Source organism: Zea mays, chromosome 4, assembly GCF_902167145.1.
Source record: "Zea mays cultivar B73 chromosome 4, Zm-B73-REFERENCE-NAM-5.0, whole genome shotgun sequence".
In the NCBI taxonomy this organism is placed as follows: domain Eukaryota; kingdom Viridiplantae; phylum Streptophyta; class Magnoliopsida; order Poales; family Poaceae; genus Zea; species Zea mays.
The window spans coordinates 96,797,297-96,824,621 of record NC_050099.1 but is presented as its reverse complement, the minus strand read 5'-3'; the positions used below and the strand labels follow the sequence as shown (position 1 = coordinate 96,824,621).

At 42.7% G+C, this 27,325-nt stretch overlaps 1 protein-coding gene across 3 annotated transcripts; it reads right to left on the bottom strand.

Moving 5' to 3' along the window:
- Window positions 1-502: 502 nt before the first annotated feature.
- On the bottom strand, window positions 503-27,325 carry LOC103655412 (importin beta-like SAD2). 3 transcript variants are annotated; one of them, XM_035967300.1, is made up of 23 exons: window positions 26,846-27,176; window positions 25,393-25,464; window positions 22,712-22,847; window positions 22,541-22,628; window positions 21,908-22,060; window positions 16,946-17,108; window positions 16,658-16,842; window positions 16,401-16,574; window positions 15,315-15,460; window positions 15,059-15,182; window positions 14,148-14,328; window positions 13,270-13,429; window positions 13,143-13,184; window positions 12,901-13,019; window positions 12,616-12,814; window positions 6,086-6,217; window positions 4,347-4,450; window positions 4,065-4,244; window positions 2,209-2,348; window positions 1,989-2,128; window positions 1,568-1,725; window positions 1,269-1,386; window positions 503-1,173 (listed from the first exon to the last, which is right to left on the bottom strand). In XM_035967300.1, the coding sequence occupies exons 3-23, from the start codon at window positions 22,782-22,784 to the stop codon at window positions 1,022-1,024; spliced, it is 2,931 nt and encodes a 976-aa protein (XP_035823193.1). In that variant the 5' UTR covers window positions 22,785-22,847; window positions 25,393-25,464; window positions 26,846-27,176; the 3' UTR covers window positions 503-1,021. The 3 variants fall into 3 exon arrangements, with proteins under 3 accessions (XP_035823193.1, XP_020408169.1, XP_020408170.1); XM_020552580.2 differs by lacking the exon at window positions 25,393-25,464 and having other exon boundaries at window positions 26,846-27,325; XM_020552581.3 differs by lacking the exons at window positions 6,086-6,217; window positions 25,393-25,464 and having other exon boundaries at window positions 26,846-27,216.

Here is a 27,325-nt window from a genome sequence, read left to right as displayed (position 1 = left end):
AAAGGACACACCCTTTGGTTACAAGTAACTACCTAATCTATGTTTTGATGTTGTCTTCATAATGGATAAATGAAATCATCTCCTTTGATAAATAGGTGTCTTTTTGAAGAGACACCAAACACCCCCTTAGACCTTGTTTGGGTAATCTTGGATTGGAGTGGATTGAGATGGTATAAGGTGTATTGAAGTGTAATATGAACTAATTTCACTTTCAATCCCTAAAATACTCTTCAATCCACTCTAATCCCTCTTTATCCAAACAAGGCCTTAGTTGTCAAATCTTTCATCGTTCGATGCAAGCAATATCATTATGATACTTATCCCAATACCACTTATCCCAATACCCATTTTCCATCATTGTAAAACCATCTGCAGCAATCTTTTCATAGTTTACTCAAAAGCACTATAGATTACATTGTTCAGAGTGGAGTTTGAATATGGAAGAGTGGAGTTTGGATATAGGATTAGGTAAACTGCTAATATCGAAACAAGTGGACAATGATACCGAAGAAATAACAGTGCCGACCTTTCTTGCTCTTACCAAACAAACAAACCCCAATTACAATGTCTTGTTGACAAAAAAATTAAAAAATAATAAAAACTTATACCACAGCCCGTCCATGAAGCCACAACGTTCTAGACAACTGAAACCATATACAATCTACACCGCACCGGTACTAAACTTTGACGACTCGAGAATACAACCCCTCAACCTGAGGTGGGATTCTCAAATAACTTACAAGCCGCCCAAAAAAATTGATGGCCCTAACAAAACGAGCAACTGTCCTCGAGAGAAACTTTCTTGCACAACCAAGACGTCTACAACTGGCCACGACGAACATGGTCGAGGTGACAGGTTATCCAAGATGCTATCTCACAAGATTGAATTTGTCCTACACTTTGGCTAAGGCTGCAAAAACTCTTACCTGCGGCCTGCAAATCGCAGGAAATTAACCGTCCACCAATGCTATACCGGCAAAATGGCAAAACAATCGAAGGGAACCAGAAATGCTTTATGACGTCACTGTGCATTTGCCTTCTCAGATTTCTCCTTCTCAATTTCATTTTTTCTTTGCTCGGCATGTTGTGCAATGCCACTAGCAAGCGCTTGATAAGAAAAATCCAATGTATGCATAAGGTTCTGGAACCTGGCAGGATCAGATGCCTGCAAACCTGTGACAGACAGCCAGGCAACTTATGAGTAACTCAACCATATATTTTTTCAGGTGAGAACAAACATCTATCTAATAGAAAACAACACAGTTTACCTTGGACAGTTTCTACAAAGAAAATGAAAGGATCCACCTCGTCTATTGGTGAGTGTAGCTCATCGTCGCTGAAATCATCATCTGAGTCATCGTCATCGGCTGGTTGGAAGCCTCTAGCCTGGATCATTATAAAATAGAACGATCAAATTATGGAGCACAAGGGTCAGAAAAAATGCATCCTCAAGAAAGAACTACATCTTTTTCCAGAAATAACTAAAGTTGATCCAATACTAAATGAGTGGTATGGCGTTACTGAAATAGATGATTGCCTCAAGGTCGGTAAAGATTGAAAAACAGACCTCTGCGGCTAATTTCTGCAGCTGAAGACTGCTTACTTCATCCCCGTCTTCATCATCAAGACCCATCTCCTTATCAGAGTCAACTTCGTCATCATCTTCTTCATCAGCATCAAAACCATCCATATCATCAGCAGCCTCTTCATTTTGCTTCTTAGCTTCTGTGTATTCACCAGGGAAAAAAACACAAGCACAACTAAAAACATGGATCCTTATCATAGACACACAATGCGGAGAAACACAACCAATGAAAAATAAAAATAAGCATAATCTAACCAAACTGGAAACAAAAACAGCATATAATATGCAAAATCGTCGACATAATCTGGTAATGTGCATGGGTGGGTGGGTGGATTGGAGCAGGGGTGGGGGGAGTGCCTCAGCGGCAAAGTTTAGAAAACTAAGCACAACACACACACTCCACCTGCAACTTGGTCCTTGTAAGCAACAAGCAGCTCAAGTGTTGCTTTGAAGATCCGATCCAAAGCATCTGCTGGAATCTTAGCAGCTGGAAGCGCAATAAGGGAGGTCAAGCCCAAGCAGCAAACTTTCTTATCATGCTCCCTGCAAACAAAGCAATAAAACAATACTGGTTCATCATAGGTAACATGAAGAAACATAAACATGCAAAACAACAATTGTACCTCTTGAAATTAACACGTGCCCCACTTTTTTTAACTTGTCGTAGCATAGCAAACCAATGGTTAAAAATGTCAGCTGCAACCCCGAGCTTATTTAAAATCTCAAGGGTCAGCGCAGGATTGTAGTAGAGCGCATTAGCGATCTGCATGTATCACAGTTCTTAGGCACAAGCAATATAGCAGAGATAAACACGAATCATTACACAATGAGTTTGTCCTTGTCTCAGGTTTTTGCCACCGAACCAGACCCTGATCCATCCAGGCGGTCACAAAAGGAGTGGTTTCCATCGAGTGATGAAACGAGCTTATCCCATATATGTGACCTCAATGATATTTTTGCTGAAAAATCTTTGGTGTCATTATCCAGTACCAAACCATCTCAAGTCACATTTACGATAACATATGTGAGCGCAAGCTCATGATGCTCTGGGTTCAATCCTACCTCACTTCAACAGTTTTAATTTTTTTCCAGTTATCATAGAAGTAAATGGAAAGGCCAAGAACCAGATCCAAGAACACCACGATCCTTCATAGATCAAGGATCTTACCACTATCACACCAAGTTAGTTGTGCAACATAATAGTTTTATGTGCCACATTTATCTACAATTAAACATTAGATCCAAGGGTAACTAAACAAGCAAAGAGAGCAATCAAAAACCTAAGTTCCTAGAGCTTTTCTGTACCAAATTTTAAATCCTTGGGCACAAGAACTACACCCTAAACAACAATACCACTATATTCAGTATCGCTTAAAGTATTCAATTAACCCTATTTGTTTTTGCACTATACATGCCAACATCAGGGTACAGATAGATAATATTCCACCAGTTGAATCCAGCAATAGGTGAAACTACTAATAATTAAACTTGATCAGGAAAATTTTGAAACCATGGGATGTAAGAAGACAGTTACATAGTAGCCTCTACATTATTTGCCCCATATCTACAGCAAAGTTGGTAAAGCATCCCATACCCAGCCTAAAACACTCATGCTCGCAAGTTGTGTGAGTATCCCCTCCAATCCTGACCAATCTTAACAAGCCATAAAGGGTTCAGTACTGCCCTCTATTATGATAAAGAGGAGACCTGTGATCAAGTTCCTTTTTTTCCTACCATGGTGTCCTCAGATAATGGAATACTATTAATAAGAATTGAAATTTCATTCAGTATGCCATCCAAGCATTTTTTAGATACAGACAGCTTGGCAAAATAAGGGCTGCCCCCATCCAGCAGCATGAATCTATCCAACACTTGTTAGTTTCTTGTGTGTACACTTGCAGAAACCGAATCAATTAGCGTCCTCATTCTTCTGTATGAGTTCAAAAGATAGGCAAGACATTTTGGCTATACAGCTACTGAAATATTGTATTTCACTAGAGAAACCTCATCCCCTTACTAGACACAGTACAAGAACAAATGACGACCAATAGTGGATAAAATTAGTAAATGTTAGAGTGGATGCACTAACCAGTTCAACCCAAAAGCCCCTTGCTCATGTTTAGCGAGAGTGAGGCGCAAGCGTGGAAACAAAGGGGCGGAGGCACAAATGAAGCCTCTGTCAGGATTCGAACTCGAGGCTTCTGGCTTTGATACCATGTTAGAGTGTATGCACTACCTAGTTCAACCCAAAAGCTTAAGCTTTTAGGAGAAGGTAGACAATCCACGTACACACTTCAATAGTACAAAATCTCCAACAGATTAGTACTCATCAGAAAAAACACATACGGCATGCTGATGTTGCATCTTACAACTCATCAGACAGGAAGACACTCCACATGGTTTTTGTGCTCAATAAAACACAACAGCACTGAGATAGGAAATATAATACTAAAATAGGAGTGTTCATGTAGCATCTTACCACTTGTACAAGGAGGCATTTCAGGTATGGTTTGTGTGCTCGACGTAACCGCTCAATTGTAATCCTGAGATAGTGCTCAACCCAGTGATCCACGTTGCCTTTACAATTTTGAAAAACAACTTCAATGAGCTTGGGAGCAGGTTCAATATCAGAATCTTCCATGTTTTCGTCCATCATAATCTACAAGCATCGGTGCTTCTCAGCAAAAGTAGTACCACTAGTATCACCCAGAACATCATAAGCTAATGGAAGTATGGAACAATCAGTCAAACCAAGACTTACAGATTGAAGTGCCTTCCACAGGCTTTGCTGGTAATCTGGATCTTTGCATGCAAGAAAGTGATCAGTTCCCCGAGAAATGTAGTTGTCTAATGGAACAAGAATATCTGTAGGAAGGTAACCAAAAATAGCTAACGTCAAACCGTGAAAAGTGGACTAACATTAAGAGCACTTGTATTTTAAGGTTACACTCACAGACAACAAATATAAAAAGAACTCACAGTAGGAAACATGTTCACATAGAATTTTAGTCACTTTGTCCATCAGATCATCAGACCTCTTGCTTATTTAAAAAATTCTTTTCAAGAAATAAATTTAACAAAAATACCAACATACATTACAACACATCAAACCAAATTAAAATGTACATGGAATCAAAACCAAAACTGAATGAACACAAAAAGATGTAAAAAGAACGCAACAGAGGCCACATAAGATTTAGGGGGTGTTTTGTTCCACTCAACTAAAGTTTAGTCCCTATCACATCGAATGTTTGAACGCTAATTATGGGTATTAAATATAGTCTAATTATAAAATTAATTACACATATGAAGACTAAAAGACGAGACAAATTTATTAAATAAGCTTATACTCCCTCCATTCCAATTTATAATTCGTTTGACTTTTTAACCTAAGTTTGACCGGCTTGTCTTATTTTAAAAAAAATCATATTTATTACTAATTTTTACTGTGATATTGTTTATCATATAATATACTTTAAGTATGGCTTTGAAGTTTTCGTTTTTTCGCAAAAAAAATGAGTAAGACGAGTCGGTCAAACTTGGCACAAAAAAGTCAAACGAATTATAATTTGGGATAAAGGGAATATTTAATAATACTCATAATTGATATTCAAACATTTAATGTGGCACAAACTAAACTTTAGTCCGGGAAACCAACACCCACTTAGTTTTAGACAGCACCTTCTTGCTACCGTGTTGAAGATTAGTTTAGTGACACCAAGAAAATTATGTTCAGTGCAAATCTCACTTGGATAGACGACTGTTTTCATCTGCTAACAGCAGTAACTCATGAATGGGCAAAATGCAAGCTTTCCATGTAACCAAAACTACACCATGTGTTCATGTAAAAAAAATCACCCTCCCGGTATTATATTAAGAGACCGAAACATGGTCCCGGCCGAGAAAATCCCCGAACCCTGGCCCCCATCCCTAGCGGGCCGTCATCGTCCACTTTGCAACGGCCCAATCGGAAGGTGGCGCATAGGACGTAACCCGAGAACGGGCAGAGCACAGCGAGGGGATTTTTTTAACCAAGCCCGAAAATTCGCCCCGAGGGGGATCGAACCCGGGACCTGGAGGTGCTACTCGAAAGCCTTAACCATTACACTAGAGGCCCTTTCGCATCATGTGTTCATGTAACATTACAAAAATGCCCAAAGGACAAGCTGTGCAATTACCCGATAACTATTTAATATACATATAGGAGTAATAAAAAACATCAAGGAGAAGACTAGTCTATATATCAGTCATACATTAATAGGATAGCAGCCCATCTGGTCGATCACAAATGGACCAAATGAATATATCACTGTATCGATCAATCGATGTGCTAAGCATATGAGCCTGGAATATTTCTCAGAATATGACCAGGTATAAGGAATGGCACACAACTATAGTTGACACAACATTGAAGCAAAAGCATGCAACATGCGCTTAATCTCTTATAAAAATTATTACGACAGCAACCTTAGGAAAATAAAACAAAATACATAGACGTACTCTCAAAGAAATCTATAGCCCAATCATTAAGCGCCTCCATCATCACTGGCCACAAGGTCCACATGTCCAGTGAAATTGTAGGCGAGTAAAATGACATATAGGAAACAATTTCAAGGACTTCTTCATAAACATCTGTAAGAGAATTGGAGAGATTAAGTGCATGAACAAAATAGCAATACATAATTACTAGAGCAAAATGGCAGTTCTATATCATGTAACTTTATTGAGAGCAGGTCAACTGCTGTTGTATTACATATTGAGAGGAGGCTTACAGGCGCATATATGTATAGGTACAGGGAGGTAGGAGATCTCAGGTTTATGGAAACAATACCAAGAGATCTCCTGGATTAGAGGGATCCTATCTCTACCCCTGATTAGAGGGATTCCATCTATAGCTGATCTAATCCTCCTATATGCAGCAGCAAGTAATATGGCAAGAGTGCTTGTGCCTAGATATCTTGATCTGCTAACACGCCCCCACAGTCTGATCGTTGGTGCGACGGACGTTCAGTCTGGATCTAAACTTTGTGAAGACTGAAGAAGGGAGCCCTTTGGTGAAGATATATGCATACTAGGAAGTGGTGGGCACATGGAGTACACGAACATCACCAATAGCAACCCGATCGTGAACAAAGTGGAGATCCATCCCAATGTGCTTTGTGCGCTGATGCTAAATGGGGTTCAAAGACATGTAAATTGCACTGATGTTGTCACAACAGACCAACGTAGCACGGCGCAATGGGCGGTGAAGCTCAAAAAGAAGCTGACGATGCCAAGTAGCTTCAGCAACAGTGTTGGCAACAACACGATACTCAGCTTCAGCACTAGAACGATACACAGTCGTCTTACGTTTGGAAGACCAGGAACACTGCATAACCTGAAGTGGATTTGCGTGTGAAAGGACATCCAACCCAGTCAGAGTAAGGCGACCAACTCATCCTGGGAAGAGGGACACAGATGAAGACCCAAATGTAGAGTGCCACGAACATAGCATAGAATGTGCTTCAGTGCAGCGAGATGAGGCTCTCGTGGACGGTGGATCATGTATATGAAGGCAGATCTATTGCACGTCATAAGCAATGTCTGGTCGGGTAAAGGTGAGATGTTGCAGTGCTACGGCCAAGCTGCGAAAGGCGAATAGATCAGAAACAGGAGCACCAAAGGCTGCAGATAACTTCGGGTTGGTGTTGACCGGTGTAGAGCAAGGCTTGCAATCTGACATATTGGCCAGATCCAGAATGACCAGCATATATTGACATTGTGACAGAAAGAGGCCACCATCACGGCGTTGAAAGTGCATCCCCAAGAAGTGATGAAGTTCTCCCAGATCCTCCGTGGCAAATTCCAGCTGCAAGGCATGAATGATGCGCCGAAGATAGGCAGTGCAGGATGTTGTAAGAACAATGTCGTCAGCGTACAGCAATAAATAAGTGGAGGACCATGGCGATAGACAAACAGAGATGTGTCCCACTTGGCTTTGACGAACCCCATGGAGAGTAGATGAGTAGCAAATCGACTATACCAGGCACATGGAGCCTGCTTTAGTCCGTACAGAGACTTGTTGAGCCAACAAACATGTGGAAGACAAGCTGAATCCTTGAAACCTGAAGGTTGTATGCAATAAACAGTCTCTGAAAGGGTCCCATGAAGAAAGGCATTCTTCACTTCAATATAGTAGCAGGCTTGACGACGGGGTTGAATGTATCATCAGAATCAATGCCTAGACGTAGGGTGAATCCACGAAGAACCCAAAGGGCTTTATACCGCTCAAGAGAGCCATCCGCATTGAATTTATGTTTGAAAATCCACTTGCATGTCACGATGTTAGCATCAGCCGGACGTGGTACTGATCCCAAGTGTGATTCTTCAACAAGGTCGTGTACTCGTCTTCAATGGCAGCCCACCAGTTTGGATCAGCGAGGGTGGCACGAAAGGTCTTCAAAATGGTAGACAGTGGAGTGGCGTGGAACAGGGCGGGCACCCGAAAGCCGGTCTTGGAACAAGTGGTCATGCGATAGTAATTGGCCACTAGGGAGACAGCCACTGCACCGGGAGTTAGTGGATGCCCAAGGAGATCTTCAGTACTGATGGAGTGATGTCTGCAGGAGGTGGAGTACCACCAGCAAGACGGCCAGCAGCGTCGTCTGGAACGACAATAGGGCGGCGCGTGAAGACACGACCAAACCGTTGTAGCGTTGTAGCAGGTGATATCAGCGATGCAAGGGTGTCAGTCGATGTAGTGATGTCGAGTGACACCAGAGGCGCATGGGCGCCAGCCAGTGCAGGAGGGGTGTGCAGCACCAGGGGCGTATGTGCACTTGGCAATGCATGAGCACTAGCCGAGACGAGGGGTACAGACGCATCAATTGGTGTGGGGGCACCGAGAGCAGCAACAATAACTGCAGAAAAGACAAATGGTGGCCTATATGTGGAGGCGCCAGGTTAGTATGGATGGTGTCCAGGAAATCAAACTCAGGAAGCGTGACTGCTGGTATATGCTAGGCAAAGGGTAAAGTGGATTCGTCGAAAACAACATGGCGGGAGATGATGACACGGTTGGAGTGGAGATCAAGATACTGATACCCTTTGTGGTTAGCCGAGTAGCCAAGGAAGACACACTTAGCGGATCTTGGAGCGAGTTTGTGGCTGGCAGTGGCGGAGAGGTTGGGATAGCGGGTGCAACCAAAGACGCGAAGGTGTTTGTAGGAAGGCGTCGTCCTAAAGAGGGAAGTGGGGAGTGGAGAAGTGGAGCGTCTTGGTCGGCGGTATGTTGAGAAAAAGGGTTGTCGTGTGGAGGGCTTCAACCCAAAAGGTTGGTGGGATGCTAGCCTGGAACAAGGAGCGAACAACATTGTTAATAGTATGAATGATACGCTCAACTCTTCCATTCTGAGGCGAGGTGTAGGGACATGACGTGGAGATGAACACCATGGGTGAGGAAGAAAGTGCGGGAGCTGGAGTTGTCGAACTCACAGCCATTGTTGCACTGCACAGCTTTAATAATGGTGCCAAACTGTGTCTTGACATAGGCAAAAAGTAAGAGACGGAAAAGCGTTAGATTTTAGTCGCGGAGGAAACGTCCATAAATAATGTGAGCAAACATCAAGAATGACCAAATAGTATTTGTAACACGAGAGACTAAGAACGGGTGAGGTCCACAGATCACAATGTATAAGATCAAAATTGGTAATAGCACGGGATGTGGACGAATGAAATGAAGACGAGTATGGCGGCCTAACTGGCAGGCATGACATAGGGGGAATCAGCTTGCATCTTTATTACAAACGAGGATGACAGATGCGAGCTTGGAAAGAGTCTCGTGACCAAGATGACCGAGACGACGATGTCAAAGTGATGATGTGGATCATGCGACGAAGTGAGCAGCAGGAAAGCGCAAGGGGTAGAGCGGACCGAAGCTATTGCACATGACGATCACGTTCTAAGACAACAGATCCTTCACAGAGCAACCAGATGGGTCAAACTCAATGGAACAGTCATTATCAATGTTAAACTAGCGAACAGAAATCAGGTTCTTGATGAGTTTAGGGGATACAAGGACATGGTTAAGATGTAAAGACCTGAACAAATTAGTGGAGCCGGTATCAGTGACGAGAAGTAACGAGCAGTCACCAACGATAATGGAGGAAGGTGTTGTAATGGAAGAAGCCAAAGTGCAAGAGAGAGTACCAACATTGGAAGTCATGTGGGAGGTTGCACTTGTGTCGAAGTACCAGTCATTGTTTTGTGGCTAGGACAAGGACATGATGCTGAAGGCAGACTCAGGGTCTGTTGATCCCAAACGGGAATGGGTGGCTGTCCAGGAGCACCGAGGGGAGTATGTGGGGTGCCCCCTACAGGGGGCTGGTCTGCAGGAATTGTGGTGGCGCCTGAGAGGCAATCAATGCCTGATACTGAGTGATGACGGCGGGGTTGGAGTAGAAGGCGTACTACTGAGCTAGTAGGGGCTGGTGCTGGGCCAGAAAAGCCTGTTGCCGCTGTAGCACCAAAGCCGACTGACCGAGCCACATTTGAATGACTTCGGTCCATGGATTATAGAGAGAGAGGGCCATGGCCCGATCGCACCCCCATGCTGATGTAGAGGGGCGACGAAGTTCTAACGTCCCTGGCACACCGCTTGCTACGACGGTTTTTGGAGGAAGTGGAGGTGTTGTTGGAGTGTGGAAATGGCTGGGAAGATGCCTTGCTGTTGTACAAGGGGGTCCCGCCTTGCGAGGACTTGGTGGAGGTGAGAAGGGCAATGGATGAAGTAGATGCCCAATGAGCAATTGTGAGTTGCTCCAGCAGCAGTGTGGCGCTAACGTCGAGGAACGAGAGGAAGGGGTGACCAAAGCGAAGGTGACGGCCGATGTCGAAGAAGTGATCGCTGAGGCTGCATCCAGCGTAGGACGTGGAGAACCAACGTGCGATCGGAGACAGGTTCGCCAAGATCACCGAGTGCATCTGCCATGGAAGCGTCGACAGTAGTCAGAGATAGATAAATCACCTTGAACGAAGTGGCGGAACTGAGCGTTGAGGTGAAGAGCATGAGTCTCCCGGTTCCTGAGAAATTGATTCTCGAGGGCGAGCCAGATGGTGCGGGCAGTGGCGCCACGTTGCATGGTTGTTTCAGCAAGGTCGAGGGAGATGAAGCCGAAGATCCAAGACTTGACGACGCAATCCATGTGCACCCAGTCGTGGCAGTGAGGCGCGGAGCTATCGGCGAGGATGTGGCTGTCCATGGAGTACTTACCGATGACGAGGAGGATCTAATCGCGCCAACGAATGTAGTTGTTGTCGGCGAGGTCGAGGACGACATGGACGAGACTCTGGATGCTCTGGACAGCATCAGCCTGGGAGTGGAGGTTGACGATAATGGCAGCCTCGTGAAGAATGGCTTCATGGAGGCCCTTTTCGTCAGCACCCGCCTGATCGGAGAGGATGTAATGGGCGTCGTCAGGATCATCCTGCGCAGAGATGGCGCGGGCACGAGCCACACGCTCAAGGGCGACGCGGGCGCGATCAGCAACCGTGTCGTGTTCCTGGGCAGCGAGGGTCGCCTCATGCTCGGCCTGCAGAGCTTGGACGAGTGCGGCGTCGCGCCAGGCTGTGGCATGGGTGTGTGCCTCGCGCTAAGCTTTAGCAGCGGCCTAACCGACTTGGGTAGCAGGGTCGGCGAAAGTGGAGCCTGCCATCACATCAAGGGAGGACGCGGCCTAGGGTGGCGCGCAGAGGAGAGGCGCAGCCTAGACAGGCACGCAGGGGAGGGGCACAACCTGGACGGGCACGCAAGAGAGGGGCACAGGGTAGGGGCACAGCCGGGAGGGCACGCCTAAGGTAGTGGAGGGGTGAGATGGATCGAGACCCAAACTTCTGATATCATGAGAGCATGTGAACTGTTGTTGTATTGCATATGGAGAGGAGGATTATAAGAGCATACATAGAGGTACATGGAGGTAGAGCTCAGGTTTAAGGAAACAATACCAAGAGATCTCCCTGATTAGAGGGATTCCATCTATAGCTGATCTAATCCTCCTATATGCGGCAGCAAGTAATATGGCAAGAGTGTCTGTGTCTAGATATCTTGATCTGCTAACATTTATGAACCTATTTTTTAGCCTTTCTACCTGCAAAAGTTAGTTCTGCTTAACAATAGTAGGAACTTGAATCTTAGTGAAGCTTCTAAAAGCTCAAAGAAATTTTGAAACATCTTTACAAGTTTCAATCGCATCCTAAACCATAGCTGCTTGTGTGCTCAACTATTTGTGTGGCGAGACATACCACAATAACCACATAACATTAAAAAATAATTTATTTTCAGCGACTCAACTATTTGCAATAAAAACAAGGTTCTCCAGAAGCTCAATGGGCAAATTTAATATATTTGAAGCTACAACTTATTAAATTATATGTATATAATTAATGAACTCTACTCACCCCATCCAACATGACGACATATTTAGATGCATCTGACTTTCTGGGAGACTTTTTTTTTCTCGAACCCGCATGAGAACTATGTATCATTATATTAAGAATAAAAAAGGGATACAAACGAAAACCTAACAACCAGGCTTATCTTTTATTGACAAAACTAAATAAGTATGCAATCACTAATGTTAGTGAATCCATAAGTTATTTCATGAAGCACATCATTATGTTTGCATCAAACCAAAAGATAATTCTATTTCTACCAGAAATTCTGGCATGCAAACCAAGGGAGTGTGTGTGTGTGTGTGTTTTTATGGATCCTTTCATGTACGAGTGTTACTCGCCTCCTATAAGTGTGTGTGTGTTTTTATGGATCCTTTCATGTACGAGTGTTACTGGCCTCCATAGGGAGTGCGTTGTTTTTTGGGTCTCTTTAGACCCTTGTCTCTCTCTTCTTAACATATATATCTAAAACGCATTCCTCCTGCGTTTTTTCGAGAAAAAAATTCTGGCATGCAAACATTTAGCACACATATTTGGTGTCTGCTAGGATAAGGATGACTAAAAAGTAATATTTAAAAAACTATCGTTGAACATTTTAATACCTTGGCCATCAGATGTCAACATCCTGCGCATTATAGGCAGCAATGTTGGTTCTATTTGCGTAAAAAGATGTGGGAGGCTGCTAATTGACTCAAGGATTGTGCTGATTGCTCGCAAGCAACCAACAGCTGCCAAAGCACCGGAATCATCAGCTTCATCATCAGCTTCTGAACTAGCCATACATCTCCAGAAAGCAGCAGCCTATATCATTTTAAAGCAGCATGTTTTATAAGATGGAAAACATTTACTTGTAACATTTATGGAAAACGACCATGGAAAGAACATACCAAATTCTGGCACAAACCTAATGCATAAGGTGCCATCTCTTCACCAAATTTGTCAACAATGGTTTCTAGGGTGAACACAAGATCCTCATTCTCAACCTCATTCATCAGCTTAAAAAATTCTGTTTAACATTATATGATGAGCCAGAAAATAATTTATAATCAGTTACTAGACTAAACAGATATGTTAATCCAAAAGATTAATTTATCATCAATTTAATAGACCAAGGTAACTATTTTCATACCATCAAGGAGCTGAGGAAGTATAGGTCGAATCTCATTTAAATCTGCAGAAATGCAGAGATAAAATTATAATCAGTTATCTTAACTGGTGTCCACAATTTAGAACTAGAAAATATCAGATAATATAACCTTTGCAGGCTTCAACAAAAGAACGAAGTGCAAAGACCGAATCAACCCTCACAGGAAGATCTGGATCATGCATTCCTGAAACTATACAGTGCATAGCCTGACGAAAATTGTTCGGGTCTGAAAAGTTGATATGGGCATACTGCCCAGCAACCCATGCTGCCTATAAGATTCAATATATCAGATCATTATTGTAAAATAGAATTAATGAGTTAGAAATTAACCATGAAGAGACCTAGATCATATTTGAAGGTCCCAAGAAGGAAACACCAACCTAGCACCTACTACTGATATAAAAATACATCAAATGATTTCATTTCATTAATTAATGTACGTCGGTCAATTCTGTTCATTTGATCAATAGTACCCAATGGTTTTTTATTGATTAACGACACTGGTACAACTAATGCATCCACTGGAAAAGGGAATAGTTGTAATTTTGTGTCAATTAAAATATGGGTGTTTAATATTTGGTACTCCCTGCAAATTTTTTTTGTATGCACATATTTGAGAATTCAAACATCAGAATTTTTTTACCCAATAGCTAACTGGCATTTTTTGCTAGGTACCATGACACTCACATTTAGAAGAGGTAACAGTTTTATAATATTGATTTTATTGTCATGAGCGGCATGATATATAAGATAAATCAAATGGGGAAGTATAGTACCAAATCAAACTGCATTTTGAAATGGAGTACCCATTATAGAAAATTGTAGATTTAGTGTACCCCATGGCAATCCAACTTAATCTTCTATATCATTATTGACCAGTGAAGAGCTAGTATAATTTACCAAAAATCATCAAAGAATATGAATACAGCATTAGAAATACTTATTCACTGTACATAAGCAGGAAAACAAATTTCCAGAGCATTCCACCTTTGCTCGCAGGTGTCCAACACGACTGCTGAATTCAGGAAAGACATGTCGGACCAGCATTGTCTCAAGCTCTGATTTATATGGATCTGTTTGCTTCAGTTTATCACAAAGTGTCCCAATAGAGAGAAGAGCACCATCTTTTTGGCGATATGGCTTAAGATCAGCAGATGCCTCATCATACCTATTAAGTATACCATCAATTAGAAACAATGTTGAAAATAGCGGGCTATGAAATTTAGCATGGCTAGCTCAACCCATTGTGACAGATACAGTAGGCACTAAGCCATTTAGTGTTTTTGGAAATACAAGCAATTTATAGGCCAGAGTTAGAATGTGGGAAACCCTAACCCTAATCCAGTGTTGGGTGTATATATATAGAGCAGTTAGGTGGGCCAAGCCCATTACACAGGGGATAAACAGGTAAATACAAGAGAGCCCTAGCCTAACCCTAAACAGTAGTCTAACAGCCAGAACAGCTATTATTCTAGAAGAAATTCAAATGATTGCTTACATAATATAAAAGATTAGTAGGTAGAAAATCAGATATATACTTGTCAGCAGCTCAAGACATAAGCAAATGCCAACCAGACAATCAAACGCCGGTTGCTTAAACTCTTAACAGAATATGTGGAATCTGTTTAGCGCCTTTACATAAATAGTACGCTAGGCGGTTTAGAGCCACTAAGCGCCTCTAAATAAATATCCTGCTAGGCGGTTTCGTGCAGCTATTGCCTGATATAGCTCCAGTAGCAGCCACCCAATAGCAGCCATAGCACAGAAAAAAAGAAAAACGTAGAGGAGGCACTCCAAACGCTATAGCAGCGCTAATACGTCGCCATAGCTTACTGTTTTCAACATTGACTAGGAAGTCCATGGAAGTTAATTGTTACAAGTAGATAGACCAAACTTACCTCCTAAATATATCAACAATGAAATGGATGAACTTTTGGAGATTGTTTTTCCCTCGCTTTCTAACCAATTCACTCACGAAGTCCATAGCAGCTGTTCGGGGACTGTACAAATCTTCGATAATATCTGTAAAAATGAAATACAACAATCAGTAATCGGGTTACACTTCTGAACTGAGACAAAAACAAGGACCACGTGATTCTTATCAGAAATAATCCATTCAAATCGAGATAGATATACAGAGATCAGTAAATTCACCATAGCCCTTGCGAACATATTCGTGAGGATCTTCATCCCATAACTTTTGGTCATTGTCATTGAAGCACATAAGAGGAAAAATTATCTCAAAAAGAAGTATATCAATCTGAGGCTGCATCATCTGATACATACTGTTCTTTGTAACACTGCACAATACAAAACAAAGAAATACTGATAAGCATTTCTACAATCACCAAGTTGGATGACTCGTAAGCATTAAGCAAGGGATATCATAAATTGAGTTTGGCAAAAAAAAATATTGACCTAGCATATTTTAAGTGTGCACCGTTTTTAAAATATTCACCAAGTCTTTTATATCTTTTGAATTTGAATAGTATTCCATACAGCTTTGAAGATAAGATCATGCACGATTAGTTGGGCAAGACAAACATTCTCTAGCCAAAAGCTACATGTTATGTCCAAACAGCATCCAAGTCAATTATTATCATGAAGTGCCCTACTTCAGTAAGGACAAAAAAAATACAGATTAAACAAGACAGTAATGGAACAGATGTTCCTGGGATTTGCCACCAGAGGAGCCAGAATCAACCAGGAGCCATGCATAGTGCATAGAAAGGCAAAAATGCATAGCCAATAACCCAACAGCTCTAACCTAGTCAAGTTATGACTCCTGTAGTTGTAGGGCTTTATCAGATCTTATAATTATTGAGTTTTTAGCATTTGCTACTCAGATAACCAGATAGACTATGTTTGGCAAGCCAACCTAATATGAATTGACACCATTCTATGAGTTAGAGCAATAACAAAGCACTTTTCCTCCTTCCTTCTCGCCCAATGTGCCACCAGCACCTCTCATCCTTGGCCACAGTGGCACCTGGATTCGTCCTTGGTGACTGGCACACCTGGATAGTGACTAGTGAGGTCCAGAAGCAACACAAAGAAAGTCTGTCGCAGCAACTATGCCGCACGATATTTGAGTGTGGCTGAACTCCTTAGCTAAATTAATGAGAATTTCGTTTGATATAGGATAAAGAAAATAAAGGATGATGCAGATGATGCGAGATGCTAGCATCACAAAAGACCATTTTACAAGTATACAATGTCGTATCATTAGCATCAAGACACCTGTTAGTCAGATACTGTAGAACAAGATTGATAACCCTATCTGGCAAGTAGTCTCCACCACGAATTGCATTCAGCAGCTGCATGTGACATGCCAATATTTTCCCTGAATAAGTCTTCTGAAACATTTGAGCAAAAGCTTTACTCTCTGGTTTCTGAAGCTTCAGATCACCAAATCTGTACACAATTAATAATAGGTGAACACACAGTGACTACTGACTACCCAAGATAAAGTTGTTACATGCCAATCAAACACTGACCTGGTATAGAGACGGTTCAGGATATGGATAGTCCATTTCTTAACTTTCCACCAGGCCCAAGATTTCCTAATCTCAGGATCTATTGGTTGGCCTTCCACGGGAACTGGTCTCTCCAACAAGTTTATAAACAGAACCATCCATGCATTGAAGACATTTGGATCAAATAGCTGCTTCGGAATCTCCAACTGGAGAAGCAAAGAACAAATGAGGAAAGCAATTAGAAATGTCTGGAAAAATTATGCAAAACAACATCCATAATAAAAGGTTTGATTAGAGTACAGAACATACATAAATAGAAGACCAAAATATTTTACATATCAACTTGATTAAATCAGCAACTTCAATTGGTGGATTGACAATCTGAACCAATTTGCTAAAAATGCTTAGTAGACGAGGAAATGTCTCCTCTACGATGTGAAATAATGGTATCCTCTCATCCTCAGACTTGAACCTTCAAAATAAAAAGGAGACAAGAGAAAGAATGTTACGACAATGTAGCATACATATAAAAGAAGCGATGATTTTCATCCTGGATGGCAAGACAACACAGAACACAATTAACAAGCTTGGATTTGGGTCACCAGTTGCTTGCTGTACTCTATAGTCTATAACTCTTAAAGAAAGGTAAAGAGCTCTATTTCAAAAGGCGGTGCTAAGATGCCTAGGTATTGGCTGGAGTAGCAACACCTCAGCTAGCGCCTAGGCATTTTGTATAAGCCATTTTCCCATCTAGAGTAACTTCTGCCTTTCTGGCTTGATCTATGTATTAATGTAGGACAAACGTACTAAGATTAACTCTGATCTTGGAGCTCATGGTTGCATATAGCAATGAAAAAATCTACAATAAACTTCCTTTATTTATAAAAGTTAAGTCTATCCAACTAGAAAAATGTATAACCCCACAGACAATCCTAGGCGGTAAATTTTCATTTGCCTGCTAGTTTCAAATTTCGAGTATATGGTGATTTCAATATATGTGAATCTTGTTACTCTTTTTTTTAAGTTCTTCAAAATGGAGCTGCCCTTGCTAAGTTGCTGATCAGGATCTTTCTTTAGGTGGTATTCATGGGAAGAAAAAAAATTAGTGCGGATTTCCAGCTTATGTTCCGGCTTCTTAAATTGTTCTTGTTCATCGGATCTGTTGGAACGCTGTCTAGGGAATTCCTAGACACTAGCTAGGCCTCAGAGTGAGTGCCTTGCGACTAGTACCTAGCACTTTTTAAAACATTAGAAAAGAGTGCTATAACTAATGACAGGTCTGCAACAAAATCTCAACTTTGAACAATGGTCCCATCACATCCAGTGGTATGGCTACAGAATCCCTGTAGAAACTTGGTTGCATTGAACAGGTCAAAATCAGGTCAAACTAAAAAGATTTCTGGTCTGAACAGTTGATATCAAAAGGGTTTGCGAAAGGGCCTCTAGCCGAGTTGGTTAGGTCCTGAGTTCGAATCTCAATGGGAGCAAATTTCAGGCCGAGGTTAAAAAATGTCACTCATTGGTTCCCCTGGTCGTGTGCACATAAGATGGACTGACCTATGGAGGCGGATCCTCGTGTAGGGGCTGGGAGGGCTCAAAACACGAGTAAATATCTGGCCTATAGGGGGTGGACCCTCATGTTGCACGGGGGGACCAGCATTCGTGACCTTTCTCGGTCAGGGTTCCGATTGAGATTCTTCTTAATATAATACCATCGGGGCGGTCTTTCCCCTACCGGCCGAGTTTTTTTATATCAAAAGGGTTTAACCTAGCAAAATATACCCACAATGGTCAAATTCCACGGGAAGTATGCATTCCAAGACCTGAATGTTGGTATATTTGCTAGTTTAGATATTTTGCCTCATAGACTGTCATATGTGTTAGAGAACATTTGGTAGTTTAGAACATTAGATAGTGTCTCGTAGACTGCCGTATAAATTCGTAGGTTGCCTTATCTCCTAAGTCATGTACTCTATATAAATCGTCTAAAGGCTCAATTACATCAATTCTATTCTCCTTCACGGTAACACGAGCATAGGTTACGACCTCGGCTTCCCCTTCCGCTATCGTCATTGCGCCACCGTCTATCGTCGCTGCGCCACCGTCGAGGTGATCGATCTCCACCGGGGTTGTGCTCTCGCAGTTTGGATGTGTGGCTGACCCTTCTGATTTATCATGCCCGTCGTCGTCATGTCGTCAGCTTCAACAGATCAAGAGCTCCCCGGTTTCTCCACGCGTCCTAGTGGCTTCTCGGGCTCTCCTGTCTATTGGATCATGTCATTGTCCCTTATGCATGCCATAATGGTCATGGCTATGTGGGCCCATGACATCCATGCCTCCCTCAACGCGTCATCGTGGTGACGGTTGTGGAGGAATGGGTACCTGGTGATGTTCCAAAATGCGTTGTTGTGAGTTCTTTTATTCTTCCCGATTGGTCATCGGATTTGTGTCGCCCACCGCCTGTCGACCGCGTGCGTCTTCGACATCGACAACATTGGCCTCATCTTCTTCGACCGTGGCACATCGTGTTGCCTGCAACGTACCCCGAACGCACGTGTGTGCCACACCTCTTCGTATGCACATCAACCTATCACAGCTCATCCTCACCACCACCGAGAGGCTTCGCCTTCAACATTGCCTTCACTAGCGTCGTCTCTGCCTCACACACTCAACTTGATCAACTGATTGCGTGTGACATCCTCTCTTGCACATGGTATACCTTGATTGTTTGTGCTCTTCGTCGCCTCCTTCGAGCATCGTTGTCACAACTCCCCAACAACATCGCAACTCTCCTTGTGTGGTGCGACTCTCTCGCCGCTGCCACTCTAGGAGCCTCAATGTGTCACCCATCTACTTCTTTGACTTTGTCCAGCACAACCTCGTCGCCAGTGTCACCCTCTCGTCCTCATCTACTTCATCCACTCCGACAATCATAGGCTACATCGGCACCATCTTCTGCGCATCACAACCTTCATGGAGGCCTTCTCTGCTAATCCATTCAGATGCTGACACATGGTTAGTGCCCTCTACCTAATACATCTGGTACTAGTCACACCAGTGTGTGCCTTCGTCCCTAACGCGTTCTCGGGCTTAGCAAACCTAGAACACGCCTCGGACATGATGGTTAGACAATGTCGACTTCAGCATCGACCTTCTCTATCGACTGCATCACCATCTTCGTCTATGGAGCTTCCTCCTATGCACCACCATCACCACGGTACCCCTAGCGCGCCCCCGGCTTGTGTGGCTCCTACTTCTCGACGACCTCGATAGCTTCCATCGACCATGGCTATCCTTCACACGGCATATCGACAACGGTTGTCCGTCCTCGTACTGACTACCTCGACATCGCCACATCGGCACAATGGGCTATCATCCGCATGAGCTCCTTAAGTGGTGGAAACGAGTCGAGCCGAGCTCGGCTCGCTCCTCTGACGAGCCTGAAAAGCCAGCTTGGCTCCTGGCTCGCGAGCCGGCTCGCCAAGCCAACGAGCCTGGACATAACATGAACTTGTCCTCCAAATTATAATATAAATCTTAACAATAATTTAAAAAACATATTTTCAATTAGTAAAATAAATATATTACTAATATAATATAGAAAATAGATTAATTTTGTATAGTAATCTCAAATAACATAAATTAATTGTCTATTTAGTACTAATATTATATGATAATTAGGATTTCATGTAACAAATTGTTGTTGGGTCGAGCCACGAGCTGGAGCGAGTAGGGATGAAAGTGGTAATTCGAACTGTTAGGACAAATTTAATATTTTAAAATAGATATGTATAAAATTTGATATTGATCTTTTTTTATGTTATCAAGCACATTAGTACAAATACGAATAAAATATTACATAAATTGTTTTATGTATTATTTGCTCCCTACAACACAAAAAGTTGAAAAAATTACCAAATTTATTTCTGAATCCATATCGAAGTTTATATCTATTATTTAAAAAAAATGATGAATTTGAGGTTTACCTTTTATGAATCTTTAGAAGCTGAATGTTAAAAACAAGAATACAAATTTGTATTATAGATTATATATCCTATTTATTCGCAATCAAAGAAAAACGACTAAAAACTGATTACCGAATAAATACCGTTTCCGACCGTTTTCATCCCTAGGAGCGAGCCGAGCCAAGCTGGCTCGCTCTTTTCACGAGCCACAAAAATAGGCTCGGCTCAGGTTCGTTCTAACCATCGAGCCAAGCCAGCTCGTCGAGCTTTTTTCCAGCCCTAAGCTCCTTATTGGTTTTTTTACTCTATCCACACCATCTGAGTTGCAAAATGTCACTACAACTGCGAGGGAATGTTAGCCTTTGGCTAACACTAAACATGGAACCTATGGACACAAAAATCAACATTGAATATGCACAACACTCATCAACTACAAATTTGTTTTTTGTGAGTTTATGTGGAAAATTATGGATACATATACACAAATAAAACAGGAGTACTCTACTACAACTTATTGTTATTCTCGAGCTATCAAACATGATTATAGATATAGAATGCATAGAGACTCAAATTCATGTGCTCAAATATGCATCTGTTATCATGTTATTAGTTTCTATTGTATCAAGCACTGTTTTTAAGGCGTCGCCTAGGCGACGCCTAGGCGTCCGGGCGGTGGTCTGACGCCTAGGCACCTTGCCCGCCTACCTCGCCTAGGCGCCGCCTAGGCGTCTAGGCGGTGGTCCAACGCCTTTGGAGCGCCTTACCGCTTTAAAAACCATGGTATCAAGACCTCATGGAGGACCGATATGGTAAATTGCTACCCAAAAAACCCTTTTGAGTCTTGGCCTCTTGGAAGTTAGGAAACTTGCAATAAATATACAAGTTTGAAGTTTAAATAGAATAACCATACAAGAAGACAGGTAATGCAAGACAAGTGAAATTGATGGTTTAGGAAACATTTAGGTAGTGTCTGGTTTGAAGAATCGATCTATTCTAGATGAGGTGGTGCATCATTAGTTCATTCCACAAATTTGGTGTAATGAACTGATTCCTCGTATTATTACTAATTATTAACCTATGAGGAATGAAATGGTGATGGATCAACTCATTTCATTCTACAAACCAAACAAGAAAGTGGGGAGTGAGAAGATGATGGACTATCTCATTCCTCAAACTAAACACACTGTTAGAGAGTCAATTGGAGACAAAAACAAAATGCAACGAATAACACACAATGGGAAAATAAGAAAGAAGTCTAGCAAAAAACAAAAACAGAACAGAAATACAAAGCAATAAGGATACTTACTCATATTTTCTGGCAAGAACCCTCAGGACATATAAAGCACCAAAAATTTGGTTCTGCAAGTCTAAATTGTGTGAAACCCAATGAAGGAGACTTGGCCACTGCTCAGGATAATCAGAATGAACTATTGTTTTGATACTTTCTCCAAGCTGGGCTCTACAAATAACCAGAAAATGTTAAAGGGATGCTTTCGTAAATGACAACACAGAATTATAACATTTCCACCGCGAGATGGCAGACTTTCAACTTCATCCAAAGAGAGATGTTAAGCATGGCATTACAATATTATAGTGTCCAAAATTATTTGAATTGATATTTCTACTAAATAATTATAACCCATAAAGCCTAAAGAGGCTGCAACAAACAGGTATGAAGCAAATGATATGTCAAGACTTTTATACCTACTGCTTCACTTGCAATCAAATAGACAAACAAATAATACTCAAAACAGCAATTCTCCATATCTCATTCAGCACAGCCATTATCATAAAGGGGGGATGAAATAAACAGTGGCTAAGTGGCTGTGCTAATTATCAGAACAAAGTTGGCACTAAAAAAATGTCAAAGCCTGATCAATAACACTTTGTAGACATTCCACCAGTTAGGTGGAAATTTAGGGTACTACTAAGTATTTACCTTAACAAAGGGGGCACTTGAACAATAAAACCAAGTATGTTTTCACGAACCATGGCCTTGTCGCTTTCTAAAACTTTCGGGGACTCATCTACAGAAACAAAAAAATTATATATTAATTAGAGTTAGCAGAGCATAAGCAAATTCAACAGTATAGTAATAATCTCTGCATACCTGGATCATTAGGCGACCAGTTCTTCGCAATAAAATTCTTGAAATGAATGCTTGCAACCTGTCTTACAGCCATATCACAACTTCCATCAACAATGATCTGTAACAATCTCACCAAATGCTGTGGTGTGTACTGGAACTGCAGAAATTGGAGAAATATCAACTTAGTTATGTGCTCAAAAGACAAGAAAAACAGTAAGTAATAGAAAAAAACTAGAGATTGCAAAACTCATTGTGACTGTGACGTACTATCCACAACAAACAACAAGGTACACATACCCCTAGAATACAACATGCACATGCACTGCCCATATCAATTTTATACCCATTTTCCACCAAAATTGATACATAATGCAGTAAAGGCAAAAATAAAAAGGCAAATTGAGATGATAAGAGTCCTCTCCGCCATGAACTCACACACCAAAAAGGGCATTATCGTTCATTGGCATCCTAATGTAATACTCCATGACAAAACACGGTATTTAGATTCTTTAGTTGAGTTGGTTAGGTGGTCTGAGTAGCACTCCTCAGGTCCTGGGTTCGACTCCCCATGGGAGAGAATTTAAGGTTGTGGTTAAAAAAATCCCCTCGTCAGTCCCATGCCAAAGCATAGGTCTAAGGCCCGATCACGGTCGTGTTCTCACATGGGCTACGGTGCCGCTGTGTATGGGTTGGGCAGGAGTTAGGGGGTTTCCTCGACCTGCGTGAGGTCTTCTTAATATAATGCTCGGGGCTGTCTTAGCATTTTTTTAGTACCACTGCCTATTCCAGTTTAACTCATTAGTGTCATGCCCCTCCAAAATAACCAACGGTTCCCGCATCCAAGTCAGCTTTGGAACAATAGAGGCACTAACATCATAAGAGATTATGAAATGGTAATATGTAACATGACAAATGGGAGGTCTTGACAGGGGGCTACTAACCAAGCACATCAGTTCATAATGAAGCAATTTTGGTTTAGGTATTACAACAGTTAGCTTGTATTTTGCTTAGTTATCCTTAGATTTCCTTTAATGTCTATCTATCAAGCTCTGATTCAACAATATAAGGATACCAAAGTTATTAAGCCGTCCCTTAGGGCTTAGGCAGTAAGGCGGTCAGAAAAATGAGGCATCTTACCCACCTTAAGATTGAGACAAAGGCGTCGCTTTGGCACCTCAAGCGTCGGTAAAGCGATTCTAGGGCGTCGCTTTGGCACATCGGGCGTCGGTAAACCGGTTCTAGGGCATCGCTTTGGCACTTCGGGTGTCGGTAAAGCGGTTCTAGGGCGTCGCCAAGGGTATCAAAAGACAGCTAAGTGGGGTGGGCAAGGCTGCTTTGTTCAAAGGCCGAGTTGTGCGGCATGACTGTTCTGTTCGAAGGAGGAGTGAGGGGTAAGGTGGCCAGGGAGGAGCGGTAGCGGCGTAGCGCGGCCAGGGAGGGGCAGCACAGCGAAGCAGGTGGTGCGAGCCAAGCAAGGTGTGCAGGCGCGGCCAGGGAGGAGGGGCGGCGTGGCCAGGCAGGGCGCGCAGGCCAGCAGCAGCCCTCTACTTCAAATCCGGTGCAAGGTAATGGGCCAATCTATGCTGCTCCAGCCAGCTCCTCCATGCTGCTCTGTCCCCCACTCTGTGCTGTTAAGTAGTGAGCTGAACCTTCGCTTTTTTTCTTGCTCTCACACCTGTACAGAACAAACCATTGTCATGGAGAGTGCCGGATCCACATCCGCTGCTGCTGTTCCCATTGATGTTGATGCTTATGACCCTATGCAAGATTCAAAGAGGAGAGCAAAATCCAATGACCCAGGGTGGAAGTACGGTTATTGGGCAGAAATAGGAAATCGGAATAAGGTGTCATGCAAGAATGGGGGCAGAAGAGGGAGGCGAAGAAGATGCACAACATGACATGGATGAAGACTTTGAGCCAGATCGACAAGATGACTTGGGTGTGAGTGAAGATGATAACGCATGCGGTGGGGAAGAAGGCGAAGAAGACGGTTCCTCCCATTGTTGATGAGGATATTGAGACCTAGTTAAGAGGTGAGAGTATCGGAACCTACTTATGTTGGACTTTTAGCCTACTATGTTTGCTTATGCTGAACTTGTAGACTTCTATTTGGTACTTTCAAACTTCTGTTCGAGACTAATTTCCTATATTGGCCAATATTTATATATGATTAAGGTGTCGCCTTGCCTTACGCTTTACCGCTTAAAAGGTAAGGCAGGGGTCACTCACCTTATTGCTTTAATAATTATGAAGGATATTATTGATGTCATTCCCTACTAGTCAAGCCAGATAAATGAACAAGTATTTCTCTGCCCGTAGTTCTTTCAACCCACTATGTAGTCTAATATTCTCTTAAAGTTTCACCTTCAGTAATGAAAACTGGCCCTCGTCAAGAGTACCATTTACCCTGGCCTGAAATGATCCAAGTATCATGAGTTCATGACACTGACTTCGCTACAAGTCAGCTTTGATGTTAGACAGGCCATCACAGTGCACATGACAATAACATGACACATGAAGTGGTGCCGTACCCACCAAACCGATATTTATTTGTGCAATTAGGGAATCTATATCCTCTATATTGTTCAATGTTTAAATGCAGGCGCCATTTGAAGTGAAAATCACAGAAGGGTACTAGATCAGTAGACACCATTGTTCATATCAACACACAAAAGATCAAGAGGAATGCTTTCCCTTGATACCTCACTACGGCTCAAAGCTCACTCCATGGCCGCATCCACACAGCCTCCACAGTAGTCCACTGCCATCGCAATCTAACACAAGCTCAGTCAATATTCAAATGAAACCATGTCAACTGGTGGCCTCTTGCTGTTGTATAGGATTACAATTGTACTTCAAACAGCCAGGGATATGTTGTCAAGCAAGGGTTTCAGAAGTTGTCATGTACAGAGGCCCAAACAAGCTAAAACTAATTGACAGCATATGGTAATCGTGATAATTGTGTGCCACTAAATGTTGGTGAAATTCTTAAACTGCCACTGGAAAAGTTATGGTCCCTCCTAAACCATCACTTCATCAAGTCTATTGCCTTGCGCCACTGCTGTCATAATGTGAGTTGGCACTTCATCTTGTTTATTGCCTTGCACCAGTGCTGTCATAACTCAATTCCTTGTGTGTCTCCATTATGATGGGAGGGGCACATATAGGGATTAAAGAAGCTGAATTGGAGGAATAAGGGTGGCCTTCACTTTTTAATGCCAAATCAAAACATTTGATCACACACCAAGAATTAACTCTAAGCAGATTGTGTTTATCTATCTAAATTACCACTCAAAAGTCATTCATATTTCTAAATTACCATGAACTGATCATGAAACTATAGAAAAGGCATCAAATTTACTTAAAAAGCTCATCAAATAATCATGGACTAAACACATAACACTCAGTGCACCATCGATGTATGTTACACAAGTATCACAACTAAGCTTTTAAGACAGCCCAATCAGCTGCCCCAAAAAAAAAAGAAAATTACTTGTGGTAAATGTACTGTTAAGTGCAAAACTGGAACAGACACCAAAAGTTAGCACCCTAACCTTAGTTTTAATCGTTCGCAACTGTCAATCAGAATTTGTAATAACGAAAACAACAAAACAAATAACGGGGTACTTTGGAACACCAGTATGGATTGCCAAAATAGCACCTTCATACGATTGTGATCGACTATGTATCGCATTCGAATATGTAGACCCGCTAACCTGTCTGCTCGAACAGTTAATCGAGGCACCAACTTTTTGGCATCGCCTGGCACGGAGTAACTGATATTGATGTAGGATACCCATGAAAACTTAAGGAACCTAATAACTCAAACCCACTGCGACAGTACAGATAGTACCAAATTACCGCAGTTTCAACAGTGAAAACTTTGCACAAGTACCGAACACGACACCACGAAAACACACACACGAGATCAGAATAATCAGAGCACCGACGCAGACTCCAAATTCCCTCTGGAAAAAATCGAGCGCAAGTATCAACCTCCCAGATTCGCGCGCGGATCACCGCGTATTCAGAACCAAACACCCAGTTCACGACTCGCGATCAAACAGTGCCAAGACTCCTTCGAAGTGGATTGGATACTTTAATACTTAGGAGCCCAGGTCCACCAGCGAATATGGAGGGCGGCGAGGCACTCACCTGGTTGAGGCTCTCTTCTGCCGCCTTGCGCTCCTCAGGAACGTGGCTGAGCGCGGCGCGCAGCACGACGGCGAGGCTTGGTAGATCCATGTCCACCTGCGCCTGCGCCTGCGGCGGCGGCGGGTTGTGCCAAAGAGGCTGGAGGGCTGAGGCGGAGACCAGGGGGGCAACCTAGCTAGGGGAGCAGGGCTCAGGCTCGAGCTCCGTAGCCGCCGCGAGGGGACGGGGTTGGCGGCAGCAGGGCGTGGGCGTGGGCGTGTCGGTCTCTCCTTTTTGGCGTCGCGAGGTCTTCGGGAAGGGGGCGGGTGCGGGGACGCGGGTGCGTGCGTGCGGGAGAGACAGGGGCAGGGGATAAACGTATTTAACCCTAGGGTTTGGTCAGGGTGCGGCGCGAGGGGCTGTATTGGTGACTATGGGATGTTAGGCTGACAGATTAGGCCCAGCGACCAGGGGATCCCCTGTGCCTGACTGACCGGCCTC